The sequence below is a fragment of the Leopardus geoffroyi genome, chromosome A3, assembly GCF_018350155.1.
Source record: "Leopardus geoffroyi isolate Oge1 chromosome A3, O.geoffroyi_Oge1_pat1.0, whole genome shotgun sequence".
Lineage (NCBI taxonomy): Eukaryota > Metazoa > Chordata > Mammalia > Carnivora > Felidae > Leopardus > Leopardus geoffroyi.
This window is the reverse complement of record NC_059336.1, coordinates 108,251,864-108,270,636: the sequence shown is the minus strand read 5'-3', so window position 1 is coordinate 108,270,636 and position 18,773 is coordinate 108,251,864. Positions and strand designations below refer to the sequence as shown.

Genomic DNA, 18,773 nt, shown 5'->3' with positions numbered 1-18,773 from the left:
CATCTAAAAAACATCAATGTGAAAACTACAGGACACCAGAGTAAAAAGAAAAAAAAAAATCTTAAAAGTCAATCAGAAAGAATAGATTAGCTACAAGAAACAAGAATTAAATTGACAATAAACTTTTTTTATCATTTTATTTTTTGACAACAGACTTAACAACAGCAACAGGTAACCAGAAGACAACAGAATATCTTCAAAGTTCTGAGACAAAATAACTGTCAACTTAGAGCTCTATGCCATGCTAACTTAAGATTTAAAAGTAAGGATACAATAATGACATTTTTGAGGGAGGGAAAAAAAAAACTCTGAGTTCACCTTACACAGTCCCTCACTTGGAAGAGAAAGAGACAAAGAGAGAAATAAAGAGACAGAGAGAGAGAGAGAGAGAGAGAGAGAGAAAGAAAGAGAAAGAACCCTACCAAAGAGTGGTCACCAGGAAGAACACTGAACCCAGAACACGAGTACAATGCCAAGAAACAATGGTGAACAATGAAACTGAACACGTATAGGTAAATGTAAAAAAGAACTGTCTGTATAAAATAATGTTAATAAATACTAATCAGGAAGATGTAAAACAATGCAGAACCAAAACAAGAGACAATACAAAAAGGCAGTAATTGAATTAAGCATTCTAAAGTCCATGTACAGACCAGAAAGAGAACAGAGATATTCATTAACCTGATTATGCCTGTTGAAATTTTAAGGTAATCACCAAAAGTATAAAAATGAAATGTATAACTCTGAGTTCAATTGGGGGGGGGGGGGAATAAAGGAAAATTCAATTAATACCATCGAAATAGTGAACTAAACAGGCTAGAAAGACAAGACTGGCCCTAATGAATTTGGAAACTTTTATACTATAAATCAAATGAGTTCATATCCTTAAGTTGGCATTCATTTGTCTGTATCTTGGGTATCTGAAACATTATCTATCACATTTCCCAATATGGACCCTTATTTTAGTCAAAATGGCTCTCTGCCCACTTTGACTGCACAGCAGTATTTTTATCCATATTTACTCATATGGCTTCCCCAATGTTCTCTACAAATGCAAACCTAGTATTTCTTCCAGTCCCAAGTCAAGATATGCTCTTCCAGGAAGTCTTTACCGATTAACCCCAGGTCATCTTACCCTTAAATTGAATTTCTGTAGAATTTATGACACATCGTTGCTTTTTTAATTGTTAAATTGCTGCCTTAGGAATGTTCCTTAGATGTTCCACTTAGGCATATTTTGTTTCCTCAATCTGAGCATAAGCTCCTCAAAATCTGAAAGAAATTTTTTAGGATCTCCTAAACAATCTGGCACATTGTTGTTGATTATTCACTTAAGGATGAAGCAAACTTTATTTTTCTTTAATAAATTCAAAAAATATGAAATCTACAAAATATGCACACATAAACCCATATCTCATATATAAAAATATCTCGGATTTTTAAAGACTTTGTTTTAATCTTCAGATAAGAAAGCTCAAGTGAACAGATTTTATTTATTTATTTATTTTTTTTTTTCAACGTTTATTTTTTTTTGGGGGACAGAGAGAGACAGAGCATGAACGGGGGAGGGGCAGAGAGAGGGAGACACAGAATCGGAAACAGGCTCCAGGCTCTGAGCCATCAGCCCAGAGCCTGACGCAGGGCTCGAACTCACGGACCGCGAGATCGTGACCTGGCTGAAGTCGGACGCTTAACCGACTGTGCCACCCAGGTGCCCCAAGTGAACAGATTTTAAATAGTCATTTCCCATTTTCTTTTCACTTTTGCCAATTTTAAAAGGAGTCCACATGCTTAGAGCTAAAATGTACAAGGTCAAGTGAAAGGAAGTCAGACATTACTAATACAGTGAAGACTTTAATAAAAACTGAAAATGTCGCCCACATTCGATTACTGCACCACCTTGAAGAAATATTACGTTAATAGTTATCTTTTACTACAATGTTAGGAGAAAAGACTAGGGATAAAATTTAGAAGTTAAAAAAGAAAAGAAAGGTAAAACACTGACAAGACAAAGATCTAATAAATAGAGGGAAATGACATATTCATAGATCAGAAGACTCAATGCTATTAAGATCTCAAATGTCCACAAATTGAGCTACAGATCCTACCAAATCCCAGTAAAATCCCAGCGGACCATCTACATGATCAAATGTCACAAAATTATGCACAAAGACACATAAAAATGAGAGCATGCAAAAAGCAGTGAAATCCAAGGTCTAGTTAAATCACACTGTGCCAATCGAGCTCCAGGTTTTGATAATGCACTGTAGTCATATAAAGATGTCACTACTGGGAGAGGCTAGGTGTTGGGTACACAAGACCTCTTTGTACTCTTTTTGTAACTTCCTGTGAGTTTATAATTATTCCCAAACAAAATCAAAGCAGGCTTTTTTACATCATTTGAAAAGCAATTCTAAAATTCACATGGAAAAAACAAAGGACTTAAAATAGATGCCAACAGTTTTGAAAAAAAAACAACAGAACAAAGTTGGAGGACTCACTACCTGAATCCAAGACTATCCACAAAACAATAGTAAGCAAGACTGTGATGCACTGGTACAAGTACAGCCATACAGCTCAACAGAACACAACGGAAGCCAGAATATCCCCATACATTTATCATCAAAGGTGCTAAGGCAACTCACTTGTGATTCATTTCCATGAAGTTCTAAAAAAGCTTTTACACTGACAGAAATCGGAATAGTGATTGCCATGGGAGAGGGGGGTGTGAGACTGGGAAGGGGCATGAGGGAATTTTCTGAGGTTAAGGAAATGTTCTTTCTTAATAAGGGTGTGGGTTATGCAGTTTTCTGTATGTTAAAACTCTTCTAAAAAATTTTTTTTAATGTTTTTTTATTTTTTTGAGACAGAGAGAGACAAAGCATGAGCAGGGAAGGGGCAGAAAGAGAGGGAGACACAGAATCTGAAGCAGGGTCCAGGCTCTGAGCTGTCAGCACAGAGCCCAACGTGGGGCTCGAGCTCACGGACTGTGAGATCATGACCTGAGCTGAAGTTGGACACTTAACTGACTGAACCACCCAGGCGCCCCTGTTAAAACTCTTCTAACTGAACACTAAGATTGAATCATTTCCCTGTAAGTAGACTAATTCTACCTTAGAAATATATAACAGCATAAAAGCTTTGTAAAATATTTGTTTATTAAAAAAAACAGAAGAAAATATATCAAAATACTAAGAGTACCTCTTATCCCTTGGGAGTTAGATCATTTTAAAATTATTAAAGATGTGGATGTATACATAATGTATATGCTGTAAGAATAAAACAAAATTTTTAAAATGTATGGCACAATAAAAATATCTAGTCCATATTCTACTGTTCCACTAATTCCTACCTTAGTTACCATTCAAATGTGTAGCACGGTTCAACAGGAAGACATATCTTTGCAGGTCCTCCAGTAATCCCTCAGTTAAGTGCTGGGAGAAAGGTACTGACCCTGACCAATTTTCATTAGTCTTAAAGACACTGCCAAAGAACTGTTATACTCCACAGAAAAAGGAAAAGTCACTATTAGTGTTTCTTCAGAGAAACTGCAGCAAAAAACAACAACAACAACAACAACAACAACAACAACAACAACAACGAATCTCAGATACCTATTTTCTAGTAAAAGATCCCTACTTCCATCCGAGCTCCTCCCTCTCACCTTTACTGTCTTTGTAACTGACATCATTCTCCCACTACTAATTTGCTCGAACAACTATTTTATGTGCTCCTCAGGCTTAAAATTTTGAAGTCCTGGGGTGCAATCAGCAGAGCATGCAACTCCAGATCTCAGGGTCGTGAGTCCGAGCCCCACCATGGCATGGAGCCTCCTTAAAATTAAAAAAAAAAAAAAAAAGTTTTTGATGTCCCCTTTAAATCGTCTTTCTCCATCTTCATATTTCTTCACAAAGCCCCATCAAATGTTTCTTCAGGATGCTTCTCATCAGTTCCTTCCTTGCCATTCTTCTCACCTTGTCTGCTCCATCACTACGTACCTCACCCTTAGCTTATTCCATATAATATTCTAGCACAATTCTGTGAATCCCTGAGAGTCCCTATCTTGAGGGTTTGAAAGGACAAAATGATTTTCATAATATGAAAATGTTATTTCCTCCTCTTACCATGTTAACATTTGCACTAAAAAAGCAAAAGCAATGGTGATAAAACTGCTGGTGCCTTGGCACAAATCAAAGCAGTGGTCCCACAATGTACTACCAGTCACCATATTTTTCACTGCCATGCACTCAAAAGGAAAAACAAAACAAAACAAAACAACAACAAAATACCAGTTTCACTTAAGAATGCCTTTACTGAAGCATAATTATTGATTTTATTAATTCTTAACCCTTAATACAAGTCATTTTAATGTTCTATTTGATGATATCCACAAAACACTTCCACTGCATACCAAAGTACAATGGTTGTCTCAAAGAACAGCATGTGTGATTTTGAGCTGCAAACTGAACTAGCCACTTTTTCTACAGAACACCATTTTTTATTTGAAAGAACTGACTAACTGGTCAGTCATGCTTAAGTATTTGAAATTTTATTGAAAATGAACTAATGAATCTGTCACTTCAGTGAAAAAAACCAACAGTATTTATTGCAAGTGATACATTTAGTACTTTCAGAGAGAAATATGAATCTTGGAAAACTTCTATCTACCATCAGTACCTCAAAACTTTTCTTCCAATGGGGCACCTGGGTGGCTCAGCCAGGTGAGTCTCCGACTCTTCACTTTGGCTCAAGTCATGATCTCACGGTTTGTGGGTTCAAGCCCCATATTGGGCTCTGTGCTGATGCAGAGCCTGCTTGAGATTCTCTGCCCCTCTCTCCCTTTTCTCAATAAATAAACTTCAAAAAGAAAAAAAAAAAAGCTTTTCCATCAAGAGGAATGATGATTTTTGACCTTGTGTAATGAAATATGGAAACTTTGGTAAGATCAGGATAACTCAGTTAATCTCTATTTTCTAAATGACCAATGCATGATGTTAAAAAAGAAAAAAAAAAAAAAAAGATCCATTTAAGTCCAAGAAGACACTTTTAACATAAGAGTAAGAAAGCTTCATTGATATGGTCTTGGATTCCACATGATAACTTTTAAGAAGATATGAACTGTCAAGTCGTGGAAAAGAATCAGAGGAAAATACCCACAATTATCTGAAAAGGCTAGTAAAATATTCTCCTTTTCCAAATACATGAGAGACCAGATTTTTTTATATATGTCAACAAAACAAAATATCCCAATAGAATAAATGAAGAATTGAGAATCTGTCTTCTATTTAACAAATATTAAAGAGACTTGGAAAATGTACAACAATGTCACTCTCCTCACTAAATTTTTGTTTGGAGATATGGTTATTTTTCACAAAAATGTCACTTATGTGACATATAATAAGTTTATTCTTTTTAATAAATTGGTACTTTTTAAAACTCGGTTATGTCTAACTGCTAAAATAGTCAATAGCAATAGATACAACAAACAAGTTTGGGGTTCTCAATAACTTTTAAAAGCATAAAGGGGTTCTGAAACTAAAAAGTTTAAGAATCACAGATTCTATTTAGCAGATATTTCCATCTTTCCTCTCTGATCCATTTTCTTCATGATTGCCAGAATAATCTTGAGCACTTTCAACATTACTCCTTGTACAGAAACCTTTAGAGTTCCCAACGTGCTACCACTTCATACCTAAATAACTTTATCTAGCTTCCAAGAAGTTTAAAATTGGCCCTCCCTTATCTAGCAAATCTTATTTCTCCATGCTTCCAACACAAGCCTTCCAAGTTAGTTAATCCTCTCTTCTAGTCCCCAAGCCTTTACCCCTATAGTTTACATACACCTGGGAATACCAACGCCCCATTCCCTTCTCTGCCAGCCTCTTCTCTCTCCCTGCCCCCTCCCAGCTACCTAAACTTAACTCATTCTTAGGGGCCAGAGGGCAAAAAGGACAGTGCCTTTAATGTTAGGCTTAAAAAGATGCACTTTCGTCCACAGGCAATGTAGAGAAGATTTTTTGAGCAGGAAAAGGTAGATGACCATCTCAAACTTCTAACAAGACTTCAATCAAACAAAATAAAAGTCTTATTTAAACGTAACTAAATTCACAGTCAAATCTAAAATTCTCCTACAGAGTTTAAGGACTAAGATAAGCAATGCATTGTCACACTAGGAATCCAAACCCACAATCTCAGGTCAAGGCAGCCTGGAACTCTGAAACGTGGCATACTCCAGGAAAAAAAAAAGACTGAAAAGCTAAAGCGGAAAATAGCATGTTTTCATCTCTTGAATCTAAGGCCTTTTGGTACTGGTAAACAAAATCCTTTCCTAAAAGCCCAGTTTAATTCTATTAAAAAACAAAATAAAACCAATACATAACAGCTCCATATACTCACTAGTCACTAAAAGTCTTCAGTTTAAAATGACAGAGTATCTTCATATGCACATAATAGGTATGACCACCACTTAACATGCAAAAGATACTCACATTAGGCCTACTGATTTAGTTTAGACCTAATAATAATCCACAATGCGTAATTCATTCTGTACCCACTACTGCCAGAACTTTAAATCCAGCCCAATGCTACCTTCTCTGTAAAACCTGCTGTGATTTCTCCCAACCAGAAACAATGATCTCCTTTCTCTAAACTCACATAGCATATAGTTTGTTCCCTTTGTCAGTTCATTCATTCATTCCACAAATATGTACTGAGAGTCTAATATGTGTCACACACTAGGGCACAGTAGTGAACAAAACAAAACCACCAGCTTCCTGGATTTACACTATAGTAGGAAGAGAAAGGAAATACACAACTAAATAGAAGGTGACAAACGTCATAATAAAAACGAAAATTAGGAAGAGAGCAGAGGGTGAATTTTCTATAAAGCTAACAGAACTTCAAGTTCAGGCTTCCTCACTCGCCTCTGTGAGTGCTGAGAATTACTGGGACATGCAGAACATAGAAAGTGACCAGTAACAGGATGCTAACAGGGAGCATTTTATGAGACCACTTCTGAGTAAATGCCTACAGAGATCTCAAAAAAGGACCTGACTCTAAGGTTACAACATTTTGTTGGGACATCTTTTCTCATTCTAAATATTCACTTTTATACCAAACTTTTTATTTTTATTTATTTAATGAGGGTCCCCCCCCAAACTATATAAACTTCAGGCCCTACAAAATCTGGATGCATCCCTGTTAAAGACAGAAAGTTAAGAGTAGGGTGGGGTGCCTGGGTGGCTCAGTCAGTTGAGCGTGGGACTTAGGCTCAGGTCATGATGGCGCTGTCCATGAGTTTGAGCCTTGCATCAGGCTTGCTGCTACTGGCACGGACCTCGCTTCAGATCCTCTGTCCCTCTATCTCTGCCCCTCCCCTGCTCACACTTTATCAAAAATAAATAAAACATTAAAAAAAAGAGAATGGGGTGTTGTTTCCTATAAGGTGGTAAGGAACAGACACATTAAAAGGTGACATGTGAGCTGAAACGCAAGGGAAACAAAGAAGCAAACCATATAGCTATTGGGGGAGGGCAGAATTCAGGCCCAGAACAGCAAATGCAAAAACCCTGAGGCAGGAGCATGAGAAGCAGGGTAGGTTAGGCCAGTAGCAAAAGAAATATGTAATAAATAATGCTAGAAGCAATTAATGATTAGAGGCACAGAGTACAAGGCCCTTTTCTAAGCATCACTACTTTACAGCTGAGTAAACTGAGGCAGAGAAAAAAGGATTAAGTAATTGGCTAAGGGTGGTGAAACCAGGCATTCTGACTCCAGACAGAACCCAGATCTTAAACCACTTTACTAAGCTACAGAGAAGTCATCTGTCCAGATTATGGAGTGTCTAGACAATCTCTCAGCCAGTAAGAGATTTAATATAATAGAAAAGAAGAAATCAAAAAAGTTTTGAACTCAAAACTATTATAGCTAAAAGTAGGTCCACATTCTACATCCCTATAAATACCAAGGGCCAAATCTTGTCATTTTTGCTACTCCACTCACAGTCCCTAACACATTTCCTTTCACAGTATTGCTATTCAATGTAGGATGGTTGTTCAGTGTACTCTCAAAAGAGAACTACCAACTATTCACTCTCAATACAAAATAATGTATTAAATGTTCTGTCACAAGTAAATATGTATACATATTAAACCTTGGAGGTAAGCACCTCCTTTAGGGAGTCAGATCCATATCAAAGTCAGATAACCTGGGTTTTGTTGTTGTTGTTTTTAAAGCTCTCAAGAAAAATGATCCCACAATCTGTCCCACTGTCACTTGCCATCTCAAGTAACTACTGATGCTGGAAAATTCTACCTTAATTTTACCTTAAATACTCAAACGACCTTTCTGACGTTTAGGACCTCAGGTCCCCCTAGACTTTGTCCTCCATGAAAGTGAAAAATAAGCATAGCCTTAGACAATCAGGCTTTATTTTCCTTCAGCTATTCTTTTCTCCATGCTTAAGGTATTCATGTTCCTCAAAAGAAGTTAGGTTTCAGAACTGAGTTTTCCAATCTTATAAACATGGAGTATAATGAAAGAATTAGTGTTTGAGGATATTAATCAGAACACCTTGAAAGATACAGAGCTACAAATAAGCCAACACAATTCACTAAATGCTTGAACAAATGAATTTTCTGATTTCACTGCCCAATCTTCCGTTTTGCTCCTATCAGCTTTCATAGAGACTCCGTCTGTTTACCCAGACTACCATGTGAGTGCTACTTCGATGCTTAGCAACAGTGCAGCCTCTGCTTCACAGGGAATGGCTTCCAAACACACACAGATAAAATCAATATCAACATTTCCAAAGCATGTTCTCTACAGGACACTGATTCTAAGGACAAGCAATATGGATTACAGAGAAAAAGAATCCCACAGTCAAGCAAGTTTGGAGTTTGGTGGGTCAAGCAACATTTAACAGGTTTCTTTACCACATGATGTCTCAGTCTTCGGTATACTGATAGTAGTGCTTTCTCTGGAGCATCCCAGACACATTTTGGGAAATGCCTACAAAGTCCTGTCCGGAATAAAAGATGATTCCAAGGCTCCAAGCCTTAGCAGACTGCCAACACTGGGGCTTTTGACAGAAGTGGAATATAAGGAAAGGCCCATCTGGAGGCAGATGCGCTCTGTAAAGAAAGAGGTCAGGTGGAGACAGTGGGCTAGGGCTCAGGAGAAAGCACGAACCGGAAACGCATTTGGGAGTCATTCACAGGATCAAGCTTAAGCCATGAGACTAGATGAGACACTTCCTTAGAGACACAGTAAGACTGGTCCTTCAAACATCCTTGCCTTACCCTATCTCCAGCTTTAGTATCTTCTGCTTCTCTAGCAATAAATGTAGAAAAACAAGACATGGTATAGGAATATGACGAACTGAAAAAGCTACCTGAGAAAAAATAGTACAACACATGTGAAAATCCTATTAATGTTGATAAACATTGATAATGTGATCTGGTAAACTACCTAATTTCTCCAAGAGAACTCTCTGAAATGACAAACCTATAGATTGTTCATTCTTTTCTTTTTTCTAAATGTAATGAACACTATAAGCCATCTCTCCAACAGAACACCCATATATATATGTATATATATATACACACGTATATATATACATATGTATATGTATATACATACATTAAACCTATTAATGTCAGAGGACCTCCTGAGGCCCAGTCATTGAGCTCTCTAGTTGTCAACTCCTAGGTCCCTAGGTAACCGATGCTACAAACACTTCATCTCACAGATAAAGTCCATACAGTTACAGGACATTTAAAAGTATGACTTTTTTTTTTAAACTCTATTTTCACGTACTTTAAGGTAGTGCAGAGAGAATGTATACTTGTATTTTTTGGCCTAGAAAAAATGAAAACTTGTTGGGTAAAACTCAAGTCATTTATCTAACACCATTGTTGGTAAAACTCAAGTCATTTATCTAACACCATGAACAGGCATATGATGGTAATAACACCTTCACAACAAAACAGCTGAGAGGCTAAATGATTTTACAAGGCTGCACAACTAATAAATTCCAGGTCTTCCACATTCTACTTCAGTGCTTTTTAACTAAACCATGCCACCTTAAACAAGCATGTTATCACATTAGGATACAGTTTGAAAATAAAAATCCCTTGAAGCACCCACCTTCCAAGAATGACTATAAACAATTAAGTCTCTACCTTATTTAATCTGATTATTCCATTTTTAGCACCTAAACTGACAAATTAAGGAGCACATTACACACACTGGCTTTTGAAAACAAACCCTCTTATGTACTCCTCTCTAATCAACACAGTTTGTACAATTAAGAAAAATCTAAAACAGCCAAACAAATACAAAAAAAAATCTTTTATCTTTATATGTGGACGTGATTACAGACAAAAATACAAACAGCTTAAGCTTTGGGTGATTTAGCAAGCAGGGCGTACGATGCCAAAAACCACATGGAGTTTTCTGCGTTGGGCCCCTGGTATTGGAAAAGTCTGGCACAGGGATCAAGCATCTATTATCTGGTGTCCACTTGGCAGACTCTACAAAAACAATGAGGCCTGGCTGCAGAGTAGGAGTTAGGTATTCCGACTACTACTTCAAGATCCACTCTAACACAGAGTATGGCTACAACACGTATGCTGAACTAAAAGGTGCGCCCTGATTTCTCCACTGGAAAATTCAGTAAGACATTACCTGCTCATATCCTATCTTTATACAGGCAGTACTGCTATTGTTAAGAATGCAGTCTCTAAAGGATAAGGTTCGAATTGTGCTTTGCCACTTACCCACCCTGGCAAGTTACCGCAGCTTCCCTGTGCCTCAGTTTCCTCAAATGCAAAATGGAGTTAATAACAGCACCGATTTCGTAGGGTTGCTGTAAGCAGTAAGTAAATTAATACACGGAAAAACCTTACAGCGGTACCTAGCAAAGAATAAGCACTCCACAAATGTTAGTTCTCATTATCATTACTTTAAACAGATGACGAGTAATCAACTTATACCTGTATTGCACTTAGAAGTCCTTAGGAAATTATAGGCCTTAATTTTTTTTTTTTCTTTTTAATCATGTGGCTTAACTACCAGCTGTTTTTTCTAAATATAGTAAATACATGGCCAATTATTCTTGAAAAGAACTTACTGTACACACTGCCACCTAAGACTTACACACTAGTAAAGTTTTAGTTATCTTTTCAATTGAATATAACTAGATTCCCCTAAATAGCTCTAATCTACTTGGATCCATTCACTTCAACTTTCATAATCACACCAATTCCAAAACACAGCCAATGGTCATTCTTACCTGGACTGTGGCAATGGCTGCCTAACTGTTCTTTCCCCTCCAATCTCCCCTGCAGTAAGGCAGATCTTTTAAAAGTACAAATCTAGTTTTACTCTTCCACTGAAAACCCTACCATGGCTCCCCATTGTCCTACAGAAAAATCTGACCGCTTCATAAGACCTAAGGGGCCTGTATGATCTAGGGCCACCCTCCTTCTCTGGCTTCTCAGGCCATTGAGGCCTTTCAAATCTTCCCCCTGTTCCTTGGGGCCTCAGAGCCTTTGCAGATTATGTGCCTCTATCTGGCATAATCTTCTCTCCCCATTGCCTCTGACTCCCCAGAGATCAGGTCCTCCTGTTACTGTGCTCTCATCACCCTAATCCTAATCTTCTTTTCTCCTGGGCAGCACGAAATAAAACTGCAATAAAATAATTATCTAAGTGGTTGTTTAATGGTCTTCTTGCCCCCTCCCCAAAACAGATAAACTCCCAGTAAGATTTAGGAACATGTCTATCTTTTTCTGCTACAACCCATGCTTAGATGCCCAGTACCGTATAGATGACAGGTGTGCACAAAATGCCTGTATTATCTCACGAGAAAGACTGATGAGACAGGTGATGACGGAAAGCAAATCATCCACAAAAGGAGACGAATGCAGAATCCTGGCTGTCCTGTGAGTTGCCATCCGTGGGCAAAATAAAGTTAAGACGAAACTTTCCAAAGTAAAATTAACTTTCTCTGTGCATCCTCTGATGTTATGTGAAACAGGAGTTGTACTTCAGTCAGTCACCAGTAAGAAGATACACAAATAAATCAAGACTGCTGCCACATTTGGCGCTATCCCCATCTTGGCAGTCTCTACGAGGCCAAGAGTTGAGCTGGCCACGGAAGGGTGATTTATCTAGGGGGTACCTTTACAACAGGAAAGCTGGACGACTAATGGACTTTGAATTCTAACCCAGTCAAACCAGTACCCTTGCTGAGTATTCGTTAAAAAAAAAAAAAAAAAAAAAAAGAATCTGAATCTTCTATGTCACTGACAAAAACAAGTTTAATAAGGCACCACAGTCCAATTCAATTTGGAGAAAACAAAGTTGTTTTTCTCCAAAACAGGAAAAAAAATTATACTAACTAGATCTGTTTTACTGACCCAAGTCAATACTTGGAAGATTAAAAGAAAACTGGTATGCGGATGCTAAGAGGCCAGAGGTTGGGGGGCTGTGGGCGGAGGCTGCCCAGGCTCCAAACCACCGCCGGCCCGGTGGGCAGCAGTGCCCGACCCACGGCGGGCAGTCCCGGGTCCGTCTGATGGACACCGGTTTGACATACGCCAAACCCCCGCCGTCTGGTTCGTCGCTCTGACCCTGCCAATGCAGCAAACGGCCAGACCCTCTCCGCGCTGTAACGAGCAGAGCGGCCCGCTCGCGTCCAGCCTTAGCCGGGCACTGCGCGTCCAGGGGAGGGTTCAGGTAAGGGCTCGGAGGTCTCGGGGTGACTCGTTTGGCCCTTTGTTCGCCCCAAGGCAGCAGAGCCCCCCGGGCGCCCGCTCCTCCTCCGCCTCCCCCACTGCTCCCGGGGCGCCCGCGCCTCCCGCGGAGGGACAGCGCGGACGCGGGTGCCCAGGGGGCAGCGGCGGCGCCCCCCGCCCTCCCCGCGACGGGTCCCGACCCCGCGGCCTCGGCGGCGCGCGGCCCCTCGCCTTTACCTTGTAGACGTCGCCGTAGGTGCCGCTGCCGATGCGCTGAATCAGCTCGAAGTCCTCCTGCGGGTTCCGGCGGGACAAATCGAACCCGGGGTTCATGGCGGGCCCCGGGTGCCCCCGCCTCCCTCCCGGGCAGGGGAGGGGGGGCGCTCAGGGGGCCACACGGAGAGTGGGAGCCGCGGCCGGCCCCCTGCTCCCCCGGCGGTCACAATCGCCCGGCTCCACGCTGCGGCCGCCGCCGCTCCTCTCACGCCGCCGCCGCCGCCGCGGACGACGACCCGGCTAACCGTCCCCGCCCCCGCAGTCCGCGGCCAGCCGAACCCGGGTCACACCCACAAGGAGAGGAGAACGCTCGCAGCCCCTCGCTCGGGGTGCAACTCCAACATGGCTTCCGCCTTCGCCGCTCCTCCCCCTCCCCTTACTCCGGCTCCTCCACCCTCCTCCCCCTTTTCCCGGCTCCGGCCCGACTGCGCAGCCGCGATCCCGGAGGGAGCGCTCGTCTGCCCCGCGCGCGTGCGGCCCCGTGCGCGCTCCTGCTCCGCGCGCCTGCCGGGCGTGGGCGGGCGGCCCGGCCGCACCGGACCCTGGTCCCGCGCAGGACTCTCGCGCTGCGGACCCGCGCCCAACTGCGGCCGAGCCTTGCCGGGAAGGTGTGCCTGTCCCAGGGGCCGCGGGGAGTGGGACGGAAAAAAAGTAGCTCCTTTTCGCTTCTGATTCCCTGAACAGCAAAGTTTGATGTCGCTGTATCCCGTCCCGACCTTAAGCAGGTAGTAAAGTTTTAATTTGCAAGACAGCCAGGAGCCCCAGTTTATTTGTAGAAGCACTTGCACGCAGAAGACACAGCCGAGTACCAGAGACCTTCTGAGATTGCGGGGAAAGGGTGGCCCTGAGGAAAGCCCCTGAGAAAAGTGAGCCTTGCTAGATTAGATATCCGACACTGGAGCTGGCCTGCCTGGCTGCAAAAGAGGGCAGGCCTGGAGGGCAGCCAGGAGGCGTGTGGAGTGGGTAGGGCGTGGGAAGCTCTGGGGAAAAAACACGCTGAGCGGCTGCTCACCAGCCCGAGTGGAGAGCGTGGGAAGCTGGCAGAGCCCAGAATTAAAACAGTGGTTGACCTTCTTCACCAGAGACGCCTGGATTATCAAAGACCCGGGCGGGGACAGTGCAAGCTGTGAGCAACCTTGCGAAGGAAAGGTGGTGGAGGGTGGAGTGTGAACAAGACCCATCCTGCGCCTGAAATGTAAACACATGATTGATCCGGAAGCTCTTTAGTGTACCTACCCAAAACCCCACCCAGAGTGAGACCCAGATGGTGAGCATCGCATCCAGTCTTGTGGACACCGGCTCCACCTGTTAATACCTGTTCAAGAAAGCGTGTGGACATGGAGAGTTAATTTTCTGTTCTCAATAAACCGTCCACTAGGCATGTCCAAAAGCTTTAACCAAGTAGGTGAGGGCCACTTTGACAATACTACTTTGCTTCAGAAATGCCTTCCTAATATCCATAGGCACCACACCTTCTAACCACTAGTGCTCCCTAATGCCTGATGACTCCTGAAAAACTAGGTCTTATCAAACCTCTTAAGGATAAAATAAGTGTAATCAAATAATAGTCAAGCCAGTTACAGTTAACTGCCTCATTTTTCTCATTTCAATCCTTTTGCCCACAGGAAGATTGCATATTAAGTTCTCAAAGAAGTTGTTTACTCTGAGTATTGAATAGAAGGTGTTGGAAAATGACCGTCTCTTCACCCATACAAATAGCTTTGTTTTAATTAAAGCATGAGTGACATGTGCACATCACTTAAATTACTCCCACATGAGTGCTTATCATTGGATTTCTTCTAGCTAGATCTTACCTTAAGGCTCTGGTATCTTGAAAATTGAACTCCCGAATATAAATGTTATTCCATTCCTGCTTTTGCCTGTTTAAGGCACTTGCTAGGGACCCAGACTGCAGGCCTTTCTTCAGCTTGTCCACATTTGGAGAATTGTTTGGCCCCTTTAAGCCAAACATAAGAATAATTAGTCCAGGATTCAGATAAGCAGACCTAATAAACTATCTCAAATAGGAATCAGCTCTACTCTCGTTCTCTGCCTTTTTTTTTTTTTTTTAATTTTTTTTTTTCAACGTTTATTTATTTTTGGGACAGAGAGAGACAGAGCATGAACGGGGGAGGGGCAGAGAGAGAGGGAGACACAGAATCGGAAACAGGCTCCAGGCTCTGAGCCATCAGCCCAGAGCCTGATGCGTGGCTCGAACTCACAGACAGCGAGATCGTGACCTGGCTGAAGTCGGACGCTCAACCGACTGCGCCACCCAGGCGCCCCTCGTTCTCTGCCTTTTTAACAGGGGCGGGGGAGCCAAATTCTCAGCAAGAGAACCTCATAATGGTTTCACTGTTTTGTTCGCTAGGATTATCATCTGTGCAGATAACTTTGCATTTGCATCACTAATAGACTTCTTTCAAAGGGAAAAGACATTTCAGTAGGACTGAAACAGTCTTTAAGGTTTTGTTTGTTCCATTTTGGCAGGGCCCAGCCAGCTAGTCCTTTTGAAAAGGGATTGATTTTCGTGTAAGGGCCTGATTTGCCATATGGGTTACAGCATAAATAAAAGGGCTTTTGCAATTAACTGCTCACAATGAATAAAATATTTTGTTCTTTGTAATATAGATACATGCAGATGCCAAATCCGATGTCTTTGTTTTTCCTATTCCAACGCTCCTCAACTTTGCTAGAAGTAACACTAATGATCACACTTTCTTTGAATCTGAGAAATAGCTTCCCTTTTCTGTGATTAAAAGCATCCTTAGAAGTCATCTAATCTTTTCAATTTAAGAACTGCTTCTATGGCATCTATCCTGTCTTTACTGCTACCTGAATACCTTCAACAAAAGGAAACTCGCTGCTTCCAAAAGCAACCCGCCTTGTTATGAGACAGTGCTAGTGAATGATCAAAGTAACAATAATAAAAGCAATAGTAATATCTAGCATTACCTAGTGCCTATGAGGTGCCAGGAACTGAGCCAAGTATTTTCCATGCATTATCTCATTTAATTCTCAACAACAACTTAATGACATAGGTATTAATATCATCATTTTTTGAGGTACAGACAGATTAAGCTGGCTCAAGGTAATAGAAAGCTGAAATTTGAACAGGGTAAGACATGAAGGCTCTCAGCCACTAATCTGTACTCTGCTTTACAGTATACTTTTTAAAACTTCTCTTGGGGCACTTGGGGGGCTCAGTCGGTTAAGTGTCTGACTTTGACTCGGGTCATGATCTCACAGTTTGGTTTGTAAATTTGAGTCCCGCATTCAGCTCCCCACTGTCAGCGCAGAGCCTGCTTCAGATCCTGTCTCCCTCTCTCTGCCCCTCCCCCACTCCCACTCTCTCTGTCTCCCAAAAATTAATTTTAAAAAATTATCTTATGCTAAGCCCAAATCTGCCTCCCTGTCATGCATTTAGAGTCAATGATTATTAAATTCTAGTGGTACAGAATACAGAGAAGAAAAGCCACAGTGCCTGCCCTCAGGCAGTCTCACATAACTGAGAAGCACAGAAGAGGGGCAGGAATGCAGGCAGGAAGATATAGGAAGGATGCTAAAGGTAAATCCTGAAAAATGTGTTGGAGTTAGCCAAAGAAGTGAAGGGGAGGTCGTACGCTCCAGGCTGGCCACTTAGCCCTAAGCCCCTTAAAGCACTCACCCATGTGAGCATCACACGGTAGGGAGCAGGTAAAGGCTAAAATGGACAGTATATTCAGACCACCCTTCTCTTAGCCCATCCTTCATGGGTGTGTGGCTTAGGGATTCTTTGGTCTCTGTACCAGCTCTCAGTTTTACCCTGAAGACTTCTTGTCTGAACCACCCATCAGATCCACTTCCTTGGCTTACTGACCTCATAATCACCACTCACATTTCAGTAGACCAACAGCTCTGGGAAAGGAACACAAAGCAGGCCTTGGCTCAAAAAGACGACAGCCAGGCCATCCACCAGAGAAGGAGAATCAGATGGAGACATATATAACACAATGACAGAGAATTCCAGGATGTCATGCAGCCTAGCCTAGCAGAGCTCTGAGTCAGGCTACCTGGATTCCTAGCTTTGTCCCTTCACTGAATGACCTTGAGGAGGTTATTTCAAAATGGGGCTGTTATGGAGTCAAAACGAAACAAAAGTCAGCAGTGCCTTACCACAGTAAGCCCACAGAGTATTAATTGCTACTATTTTGGATATATTTTAGAATTAAAAAAAAAAATAAGTGTAACTTTATTATTTTTTATGATGTTATATTTGTTTCAGGTGTACAATATAGTGATTCAACATTCCATACATTACTTGATGCTCATTACAAGTGCACTCAGAACCGTCACCTATTTAACCCAACCTCCCACTCCCCTCACCCCATTTTAGAATGTTTTAAAGGGTGACAAGTCATGGGGATAGGAATGGAGATATGATTTAGGAAAACAAATGCAATAACATATACAGGAGAACCTGAATGGAGGCCAGGGATGCTGAAGACAGAAGACAAAGAACATAAAGATCATTGGACTGTGGAATTAAAGGTCCGTGGAGTGAGGAAACAGGTAGACAATGGGTGACAAATAGGCTTAAACAACTGAGAAGGTCTCAAGAGGGTGATAGCATTTGCCATAACAGAGGTATGAGGGTTATTTGGGGGAGGGTTTTAACGTTAGGTCGAAGTAAATGATTCTGTTTCTTACCTGGTAAGATTGAGATGCTCAACTGTAAATGTAAAATTAGTGACGAAAAATAGAGTTGAGGGGTGCCTAGGTGGCTCAGTTGGTTAAGGTTCTAACTGTTGATTTCAGCTCAGGTCATGATCTCACAGTTTGTGAGGTGGGGCCCCTGCATCGGGCTCTGCTCTGACAACATGGAGCCTGCTTGGGATTCTCTCTCTCCCCCTCTCTCTGCCCCTCCCCTGCTCGGTCTCACTCTCTCTCTCTCTCAAAATATATAAACATAAAAAAAAAAGCCCACAGAGTTGAAACTTAGAAAAGGTGTCATGGTTAATTTTAAAATTTTAAGAGTCATAGTTTAGAAATATTTATTATTTATTACATGCCAAACACTATGTTAGATTCTGAATGTGAAATACGGCCTGAATTCACATGGTCCCTGAATTCAAGTTGAGGCTACAAATTCTCAGATAATTCCTTTACAATGAGATAAGTACTAGGGTGCAGGGAAACAGAGTTAGAAGGAGATATTTATTAGGTGCTCTTTGGGCTAATAATTTGGCTCTTTTTCAAGCCAATATATGTTTTAAAATTTTCTTTAAACAGGGACACCTGGGTGGCTCAGTCAGTTAAGCCTCTGACTTTGGCTCAGGTCATGATCTTATCGTTCAAGAGTTGAGCCCCGCATCAGGCTTTCTGCTGTCAGCACAGAGCCTTCTTGGGATTCTCTGTCTCCCTCTGCCCCTCCCCTGCTCTCTCGTGTGCATGCTGTCTCTCACTCTCTCTCAAAAACAAATGTATTTAAAAAAATTTTTTTTTTCAACGTTTATTTATTTTTGGGAAGAGAGAGACAGAGCACGAACGGGGGAGGGGCAGAGAGAGAGGGAGACACAGAATCGGAAACAGGCTCCAGGCTCTGAGCCATCAGCCCAGAGCCCGACGCGGGGCTGGAACTCACGGACCGCGAGATCGTGACCTGGCTGAAGTCGGACGCTTAACCGACTGCGCCACCCAGGCGCCCCAACAAATGTATTTTTAAATGGTATACTCTACATTTATTTACAGGTAAGGTGGAGCTCTGCATGGGGAGTA

The 18,773-nt window shown here is 41.7% G+C and overlaps 1 protein-coding gene and 1 long non-coding RNA gene across 4 annotated transcripts in view; one reads left to right on the top strand and one right to left on the bottom strand.

Moving 5' to 3' along the window:
• Positions 1–13,445, bottom strand: part of MAP4K3 (mitogen-activated protein kinase kinase kinase kinase 3) — a 205,493-nt gene extending 192,048 nt beyond the window's left edge. Inside the window, exon 1 of one of the 3 annotated variants that reach the window (XM_045447057.1) lies at positions 12,978–13,445. In XM_045447057.1, the coding sequence (XP_045303013.1) occupies positions 12,978–13,073 (96 nt within the window). In that variant the 5' untranslated portion in view covers positions 13,074–13,445. The remainder of the gene's footprint in view (positions 1–12,977) is intronic. The other 2 variants (XM_045447058.1, XM_045447059.1) reach the window with 2 other exon arrangements.
• LOC123581211 overlaps positions 11,932–18,773 on the top strand; it is a 35,230-nt gene continuing 28,388 nt past the window's right edge. The window contains exon 1 of the long non-coding RNA XR_006703669.1: positions 11,932–12,741. This is a non-coding gene — a long non-coding RNA (uncharacterized LOC123581211). The remainder of the gene's footprint in view (positions 12,742–18,773) is intronic.